Source organism: Vidua chalybeata, chromosome 5 (assembly GCF_026979565.1).
Source record: "Vidua chalybeata isolate OUT-0048 chromosome 5, bVidCha1 merged haplotype, whole genome shotgun sequence".
NCBI classification, from domain to species: Eukaryota; Metazoa; Chordata; class Aves; order Passeriformes; family Viduidae; genus Vidua; species Vidua chalybeata.
Genome location: NC_071534.1, coordinates 30,590,563 through 30,600,320, shown reverse-complemented (window position 1 = coordinate 30,600,320; position 9,758 = coordinate 30,590,563). Strand labels below are relative to the sequence as shown.

The 9,758-nt window shown below is 44.7% G+C and overlaps 1 protein-coding gene across 1 annotated transcript; it reads right to left on the bottom strand.

Annotated features, from left to right (window-relative positions):
* Positions 1-814: 814 nt before the first annotated feature.
* On the bottom strand, positions 815-9,758 carry GABARAPL1 (GABA type A receptor associated protein like 1). The gene is made up of 4 exons (XM_053943266.1): positions 9,555-9,758; positions 5,945-6,023; positions 4,823-4,941; positions 815-3,501 (listed from the first exon to the last, which is right to left on the bottom strand). Exons 1-4 carry the CDS (start codon positions 9,642-9,644, stop codon positions 3,436-3,438), a joined length of 354 nt encoding a protein of 117 aa, XP_053799241.1. The 5' UTR covers positions 9,645-9,758; the 3' UTR covers positions 815-3,435.

The window sequence follows — 9,758 nt, the reverse complement described above, 5'->3', positions numbered from 1 at the left end:
AGAGGGCCTTGTGGCATGGCAGGCACCCTGGGCCTCTCCCACTTCTTCCCATGGCAAGTTCCACCTCAGCCTGGGCAGCGGTGACACAGGACAGACGAGTGGCTCCATGAGAGACATGGCTGGTACAGCAATGGGACTTGTCCTACTGCACCCACCACAGGCAGTGGGGCAGAGCCAGAGGTGGTGACAATCCCCATCCATAGGTGACAAGGCAGGAATCCCGCTGGCCTTTGCCAGGGACTGGCAAAGGCAGTGCTGAGGGCAGGGCCTGAGGGGGCTCATGGCTGGGCAGGGCTGAGGGCAGAGCCTCAGGGGGCTCATGGCTGGGCAGGGCTGAGGGCAGCTGCAGGCCAGCACTGCTGCAGCTGTGCCAGCACAGGTAGCCACAGTCCTGAAGGGCTGACAGGAACAGCACCAGGACAGATACAAACAGTCCTGGGCCACAGGCATCAGGACAGGTGGCCCAAGATGCCTGGCAGGGACAGGCAGGGCTGGTAATGCCCCCGAGGCCCCATCACTGTTCAAGGCCTTAAAATGGCAGAAAATGCATCAGTGTATTCATTATACATCTTAATATTTTCTTACATCATCCAGGTCTAATTAAAGGTCCCACTGGTGGCATGGCAAGACACAGCTAGGTGTGTATGTGAAAATACCACCAAAAATAGGAGATGGGACTTGTCCTGGTAGACAGGACAGAGTAAACCTGGGGCTGTGGGAAAAAGTAGCAGCAAACGTTCTGGTAAAGTTCTGCCTCTTTATTTACAAGCCCACATCGGGAAGAAGTGGTAGTCACCCATTTTGGACCAATCCGTGATTTTCAAATGCATCTTTATTGAGAAGTTGATTAAGCTCTAGTCTGAACATTATTTTACAAGAACCTGCAGCTAACCAACACAAAAAAATTACCATCATTACCTTGTACAATACTAGCACAAAATCAGAAATGCCACAATTCAGTTGAAAGAACTGTAAAAGAACTAAAATAAATTGCAAACTCTACACGTAACAAACAGTTGTGATTAGTCCCACGTGTCATTTAAACCCAACAGCAGGAGGGGAGGACTGAACACAAAACCAACCACCCCAGATGCGAACTCTTTCTCCCTTGAGTGTGGTTAACCATGTGCTTCGCATGAACAAGTGGGACAGCAGCAGAGAGATGCACACTATCTGCCTGTGTCTTCTCTTTTATCCTAGAAAGCCTCTTGGGTCTGTTTCTCTGCTTCACAATATTCAGAGCTTCCTAAACCAAGAGATTGATGCAGATTCGCACCCAAAAGATGTGAAGAAAGCTTGGTAGTTGAAGGAGAGTGAGTCTAAAAGAGAAGACTGAGCAGTGCAGGCAGAAACTGAAGTTACCCAAGTTGGCAGTAGGTACAACTCATCCAAACACATTTATTCCAGATGAACACAGGATGGAACAGCGAACCTGAAGTTCAGGATGTAATACTGGGGATATTATGCCAACCATTTCATCATCTGCTCCCTCATTTTCTGTCTGCCCATTCTGACTACTCTGTCTGCATCCTTTGTGGTTCCTCCCTTCTCTCCCATTCTTCTGGTATTTCCCACCTCATACAGGCTGCTAGCACCAACTCTCCTGCCCCACCACACTGCCCTCCCTGACCTTCACACAGTTCTGCCACTAACTCCCACTTGACACTCCCATTAGCTCTCCTGCCTCATGCACCTCCATGTAACAACAGCCAGAGAAGGCTGAAACTTGATTTCCTGTTCCCCACACTCAGAGGAGCACTCATCTTGATTTCTCATTCCTGAGGAACACAAGGAACGGTGATCTAACTTTAGAGGTAAGTAAATTGAGCAAACACCCTCAACTTAATTTGGAATTCACCTGTATTCCCCACCCTTCTTCTCTTTTCCTCCCTCTTGGTCCCTCTTTTAAATGTAGGAATGTTTACAGTAATTCCGGCCTACTTCTCTGATTTTTAGATAAGACCCCAGAATTTTCCTTAAAGTCAGCTCACTCTCCAAGACCTATTCCTTCATCATAGTTATGGCAGTAATGGCAAATTCTGCTGCTTGTGCCACTGGGAAGAAACTGCTTTGGCATGACAGCATAAGGCTTGCACAGGACAGCACCCATCTGACACCCTGCTAAGAACACTGGCTTAAAACAAAATAAGAAAAAAATCTACAGATAATCTATTCCCTTCTCCCTTCAAGTCTAAAAGAACCTCTCTTGTGGCATAGAGAGGCACTATTACCCAATCACAAAAAGCCAGCAAAACACATGTGGCAGTGACTGATTTCCTACACTTGTGCATGTGGTTCAAGGGCTGTACAGGAATGAGACATGGAAGGGAAGGCTAAACCCACAGGAACTCTGCCATCTTCAAATCTGCAGAAGACTGGTACAAGGACAACACTGATAGATAATTTTCTGTGTTCACCAAAACCAAGACCACTAGTATTTAGTTGCCTTTATGCACAGCAAGGATGACTTAAGTTAGGTATCAGGAAAAGCAATCTCACTTGTAGGCTAGCTAGGAACTGAACAGACAATCTCAGCAGCCTCCAGGGTCTTTCTCAGTGAAATTCAGTAAGAACAAGTTTGATGAGCAGCCATGGTGGACATGTTTGGGATACTCAGTCCTGTCTCAGAGCTGGTGTGGGCTCTTGAGGTCCTTTCTAGCCCTGTGCTTATGAGTTTATCAGTTGACTACACTGAAAAGAACAGAAGGGTCATTTTTCTGTCCAGCAGTTGCAATTAAAGCAACAAAGGAAAAAAATTGCAGGATTTTTCCTTCCTCTTCCCAAGCTTCATGTCTCACAGCTGAGGAGTTCCCAGCCCTCAGAGTAAGTCCTTCTAATACTGATGAACAGAGCTACCAGCCCTTCTAATGCTGATGGAAATGATGGGAAACACAATACCCTCGGAACAATTCACAGGTAGCAGCTGGAGTGAGGACTGTCAGCACAGAACAGCCTTGTGTGGGCAGAGTGAAGTATTTCACAGCTCACTGAATGGGAGCCATGGACAAGACAGGACAAGGTCAGTGTACAATACATGGCATGCCTTCTTCATCCAATGAAAGGGTTACATGAAAATGGTCATCCTGCCCAGTCACTCTCCTGGAGCTTCACTACACTGGCTTGTCTAGCAGCCTCCAGCACTAACTACTTCCAGCTGTGGCAAGAGAAGAATTGTGAACAGTGGAGTTTCCCCACCCCTCAGTTGGAACCTCTCATTAGTCTTCAAGTTCACCCTGTCCCCCTACCGTGACTCCCCTCAATTTAAAAAAATAATGGTTATAATTAATGCGTGGAAGCTGATGACATTGTGCATGTGGTTCACTTCCAGTTCTCTTTTTCTCTTCTCATGCATCCTCCTCCTGCCTCTCCAGCAACCCCCTCCCCACCAATCCATTCCATCAGTCCATCCAGCCTGCATGCCTGGGGGCCTGCTGCTCACTTGCCATAGACACTCTCATCGCTGTAGGCCACATAGAGAAAATAGTCCTCCTCGTGGTTATCCTGCCAGGGGACAAAGGGACAAAGTGAGGAGCCAAAGCTGGAAACTCACTGCAAGTGAAAAAGCGCAACCCAGAGATCACTGTAACATGAGCAGGTAATGTCTCTTTCACTGTACCTCTTTGTTTACATCGATGGCTTCGCTTCCCAAGACCAAAGAGAACTCTGGCCACAGCTCTGCTTCTACACACAGACAGGACACATTTCTGTACACGGGAATTTACTTGAAGAGCCACAGCCAGGCTGTGTTGCAAGCATGCAACAGAAACAGTTCTGACTGTTCACCAGTATCTCAGCTGTGGTATGGTCTTAAGATCGAGAGAGTGACTTGGAAGGATTTAACAAGTCAAAAATCACCTCTAGATGGTATTTTTAATTTTTCAGAACACTTTGACAAGTGGCTGTATTTCTAAGTCCTGTTTTACATATGGGCAGTAGAGCTGAGATGTGATTAAGTGATTACACTGACACAAAAATTCTACAGAGTGCCAGCAACAGAGATCTGACCTCAGCTCTGGACAGTCAGACACTTTCCTTCAACGTGTTCAGATTTGGAAAGCACTCTGCCTGTGTTATCTTTTATTGTCTTCATCAGTACACTGTCTGTGTATTTATTGTCAAAAAATGACAGGCCAAACAAGGCTCACAGCACCACGCCAGAGCTCTTTTATTACAACACCCAGCAGAAGGAGAAATCAATCCAGGCTGCAAACCACCCATGAGATAATGGCTACAGATTTGAGAAATATGGGCATCCAATATGCCTTTAATGTTGACAAATAACACTGCTGAGTAGAAATAGAGAGCAGCAATGCTCGCAGCATCCTACATAATCCTCGCTTATACAGTACAAGCGATGAAAAAGTAATTCTAGACAAAGAATAAGTGTTCCCTAAGAAAGTATTTATAGACAGATGGAAGCCCAGTGATACTGGCCCTTTTACTGTTTTTTTACTTACTTTTACAGGCTAAAAGGAAATCTCTTTTGTATACACAGCAAAACCTGTCCTCCACCCTCCCCAGCCCCAATCCTTCCTCTCAAAAGGAAGTGGTTTTTTTCAATACTTTGTTAAAGTAGCAGGAGCAGTATATTACTGCTGGGGCAAGTATTTGCCACAACCCTTTCAACTAGAAAACAACCAGTTGAATTGATAAGGCTCCACGAGCTCCTAACTGGGGGATGGAACTCCCCTGACCAGGTGATGGGATACAGCCCAGGGCAAGAGGGTGCCTTTGTTCAGGCATCTGTGACCAAGTTGAAACCACTGTCACGTCTGGACATTGCTCTTGCCAACAAGAGGCAAGAGAAAAGGGCCAAGCTTACCTCATACAGCTGGCCCATGGTAGCACTGGTGGGAGGGATGGTGTTATTGACGAAGAAGAACAAAGCATCTTCCGGCCTCAGGTGGATCCGCTTTCGGATTAAGAAGTAGAATTGACCAACTGAAGAGGAACAAAGAATGCCTTAAGATGCAGAAGGGATGTTGAAGGGGTTTTGTTTGTTTGTTTGTTTTTTGTTGTTGTTGTTGCTGTTTATTTTTGTATTTTAACCCTAACCATGGCTATTTTCTTTTGGTGGTGGAAGTCACATGCTGTATATAAAAAGTAGGGGAAAATGAACAATGCAGGAAAAAAAATCAATAGAAGAAAGCAGTGACTTCATGACTGTAGCTACATGAGCAGCCAATCCACTCAGAGCTGGCAGTTTCTCAGGTACACACCTCTTACCATGTCCCCTCTAAATCCATACTCCACCTACTATGGTATGAAATGCTCTACTGAGGGGATTGGTGGGAAGACCTTTAACTAGCTTAACCTTTAAATACTACAGATCAAAGACACCTTTGACAATTCAGCCTTGGTGTAAATGGTTATACCACTCCTGAAAAAAAATTCCTTATTATTTACTTGAACTACGTTCCACAAGAAAGTTTTTCACAATCCATTAAATACTGCAAGAAAAAGAAATTCTGTTCCTTTAACTCATTCATGTTCTTAAATAAAAACAGATGTAATCACACTCAAGATCACCATGACCATTCAGAAGATGAACTCTGCAGCTATGACTGCAGCCACAGGGGTGGAAAAAGGATAGGACTATTACAAGAACCTCTCTCTTCCTGCAACAAGAGTGCAGCCTCTGGCAACTCTACAGCTAGGTCATCATTGACTGGTGATGACATTGCCTGTGATACACAATTTAGTCACTGTTGTCATGATTAGAACTCAGCTGTGACACACTAGCTAAGCCAGTGAGATACCTCAAAAGATCTCAGAGAATTCTGCATGTTGTAATCCAGACTATAAGGTATAAATATAACAAGGACAGCAGATAAATGAGATGTTGAGCCTGTCTGGATATTTTCTTTGTGCTGATCACAGAGTAAAAAGCACTTCTGAGACCCTCTCACTGAAAATCAGGAAGAAAGGAGGTAGACATTGTTACCTGTGAGGTCAGAAGGCACGAGATACTTTCTTTTGTCTAAGTCAGGTACTCTGGCTTTGGGTGCTTTTTCCACAATTACCTTGAAAGAGAGAGAGAGCAAGAAACAGATGATGAGTATCACACACCAAAATGGTCTGAAAAGCATCAGTGGATAAGGATATTGCCCTTTGATGGTGCCTTTAGGTATTTAATCTGTAGCAAATACACAACATTAAAGAACACACAGGTGAGATGACTTGAAGAACAGAAGACAACTCAAAATCACTCCTAATAGCTGTGCTGGGAGCCCAGGCCTGCAGAAGTAAGCACGGTGAGTGAAAAAAAGAGTCCAGAACAGACATAAAAATAAACCATAATGGCTGAGAAAAAAAATTAATTAGGAGACCTTGATGTTCCCAATTCAGGTTAATTTTGTGTGAAGAAGCTGTCAGGAGGCCAATACATGAACACAAGTAAGTCAAACTGTTTCCAGGTTACAGTTCCAAACTGCCTTGCACGAAATCAGCTCTGCTTCCAGTAGTCCCACATCCTAATTTATACTTTCACCAACACCAAGTGCTCTAGAATGAAGCAAAGAATTAAAGAGAAACTACAGCTCATTGGGGATTTTTTTTTAAATCTCCAGTTCTTCAGGAGTCATCATCTACTCTGAAATTCATATCCTTTATTATCCATATTTCACATAGCTATGGACATTTCCTTAATCAAGTTAACATAAAATAATGATAACCCACTGAGACCTCTTGACACAAAATACTAATTTCCTTATATTCTAACACAGAAAAATACAAAGCTCAGCAGCTTTAAGATCAAACAAACCAAGAGGTCTTTTGCTAAAAGATTTTTTTGTTAGCAGAGCTAGGCAAAATATTTACCTCAGAAGCAGGAATTATTCCAAAGTGACCTGATATCCTTTTCCATTGAAACCTTGAGAACTACTGTGTTTGTGCAGAAAAAACCTGCAGGCTTTTTTTTTTATGATGTGTATTTTTGAACTGGTAAAAGATACATCACGTTTCAATCTATATGGCTTGCTGTTCTGCAGAAGCCATTCTGACCACCTAAACTAAATAAAAAGCTGGATTTTCTGAACTTCCTAAACTTTTAAATTTCCTTAGACCCCATAATTGTAAATAATCCACCTGAAACACTGTGGGACTAATTTCTAAGGGCTCCATGCTCCCATAGCTCTTTGGCAACCCAAATCAGCAAAAACAGCTGTTGTGTAAGAGAAAAGGTTGGACTGCTGTGGACTAAGCCTTCTTTGGAAGCAAAATGATGTTGCCCCACCAGTGAGACACCACACCAGAACAAAATGTTATCATGAGATTGGTGTATTTTAGCCTGGACATGATGCTGTGCTAACCTGAATCCTTCTAGAGCCAAGTGAGTGTCTGCAAAATATCTCACACACGGAAGTACCAACTAGGACATCTTTTCCCTGTGTTCCATTTGAATGTGGCCAGCACAGCCAAATCCCCTGAAATTTCCAGGTTTGATTTTAAAATAGAAACACGGCTGCCTCAGCTACTTCAAGATTTTCAAGTACCTAAGTCAGCACAAGGCATTCAAGCTCCTTCAGGCAGTCTGAGGTAGGACATGCATTTCTGTACAAGATGCAGTTGGTAAATGCTGTGAGAGAAGGACAGTACCACAATCTCACTGAACAGCAACAGCACTTCTCACTTTTTTTACCAGCACAGCCAAACAAAGCAGTAGCTAACACAATGAACTGCAGTGAGGAGAAACCTTTAGTTCTTGCCTCCAATTTAAAAAACTACTGACAAGCCAAACTGCTTGCTCTGACTACCCTAACTGGAGGTGGGGGGGAAGGAGGGGGATTGTAGATTGGTCATTAGATAATAAAGGAAAAGAAGTCATGCCTATGAGAATGAGGTGACTGTTGGGGCTTGTAAGCCCCTAAGAAAGATTTAAGAAATCTTAAGAGACATCTCCCTCCTGCACAGATGCACGGAAGGAATGGAGGTGCTCTGCTAATCTGACTGGCAACTGTAGTCAGTTTGCTGGATAATGCATGTTATCTCTTCTGAATCACTAAACCCTTCCCATACATAAAAAAACCTACAAGGAAAACCCTAAGGGTAGAATACAGACAATCTAGTTAAGTGCCTTGTTAAGTGATAATGCACTGTGATAACGCAGGGCAGAAATCTCATCAAAATGCTGAGATGTATCACGGCACTGCAGTGTAGGCAGCCAAAAGGATGACATCTTCAAGGATCCTGCCGTCAGGAAGGGCAGACACAGAAGTGATGTGAAGAACAGAGTGCTGCATTCAAGAGACCATCCCTAATAATTCACATCTGGGCCTTGCCGTGCATAATTTCCAATTATCCTTAACTCCAGCACACCTTGTTATTCTGGTCCTGGTTTTCTTTAAAAAGTTCTGCTGATACCGCCCCCTATCTTGACCTCCTTTACCTCCTGCCAGACTGGGCCTCATCCTGGGCTCCCCACAGGGTTCTTCCTGACACATTTGTCATGGCCTGCTGTGCAGTCTGCCACGTTAATGCTCAATTTACACCTTGTCTCTCACCAAACCTACAGAGCCCTCATCATAAACCCCAACCCCACTCACTTCAAGCTGCCCTACTGCATGCTCAACCTATGCTATACCAGGCCTCCCAAAAACAGAGAAAACAAAGGCACCCAAATACTGACTTCCAAAAACTTTTTCAAGTCCATTTGAGGGTCTCTCCCAAGATAAAAAATGCTGTTAGCCTGCAGGCTACATGGCATGTAACTGTTCCCCCTTTGTCATTAGTTTTTCAGGGAGGTCCCAGTTTTTTTGAATGCAGTACACATGTGCAGTAAATCTAGGGCAGACCTCTCCAGTGGGATGGAAAAAAAGAATACTTGCAAAATGTTTATTAAAAAGGAAAAAACACTCTACACTTAATTAGATTTGTAATTTTTTTTTTGTCCCAATAATTATTCGGAAATATGAAGCCAGAATTTTCCCGCAGGCACTCCAAAGGGACCTAAGAATGAGGAAGCAAAATTTAGCTAATGACCTTGCATTCCAAGTGACATTTTCTCCACAGGATGATTAAACAGGAGGGCAAAAGGACTGAGAAGTATCATTTTTTTGCTCATGCAAAGGAAAAGAGCAAGGCTATATTGAAAAGACAAGCCATACTGAAGTAAAATAAAAATAACAGGGACGTATGAGATGACCCGGATGCAGATCGTGTTTAGTATGAAGAGTACCCGGTTAACGCACTCACTGATCTCCAGTTTCACAGAAACACGGGTGAGCTCGCAGCTCGTTCTCCACTCACTCCCACGCGTGCCAGAAAAAGATCAGCAGCGTTCCCACTGTGGAGTCACTGCGGATCCCAGGGAAAAAGGTGTATTCCACCTCCCACCCACACTGCGGCCCTTCGCGCATCATAAATAGCCCCAGCTTCGCACTAAGGAGAAAAGCAGCTGGGGATTTGAATCAGAGCAGCGAGATCACGATCATCTGTACTAAACTCATTTCTTTCGCCTTCAAAATAAGGCGAGCAGCAGCCGACGGCCAGCACGGAACACAAAGGCGGCCGAGCCCGGGCCCGCAGCCATGGCTGCTCCGGCAGCGCGCACTCACGGGGACTCTGTCGGGGTATTTCTTCCGGATCTTTTCCCCTTCTTTTTTCCTGTACTCGAACGGGTGGTCTTCCTTGTACTGGAACTTCATGGCGCCGGGCTGTCCCTCCGCTGGCGGCTGCTGCTGCGGCTGCCTCCTCCCCGGCCGGCGCTGCGCAAAGAGCTCCGCCCGGCCCCGCCGCGCTCCGGCCGCTCCCGCCTCACG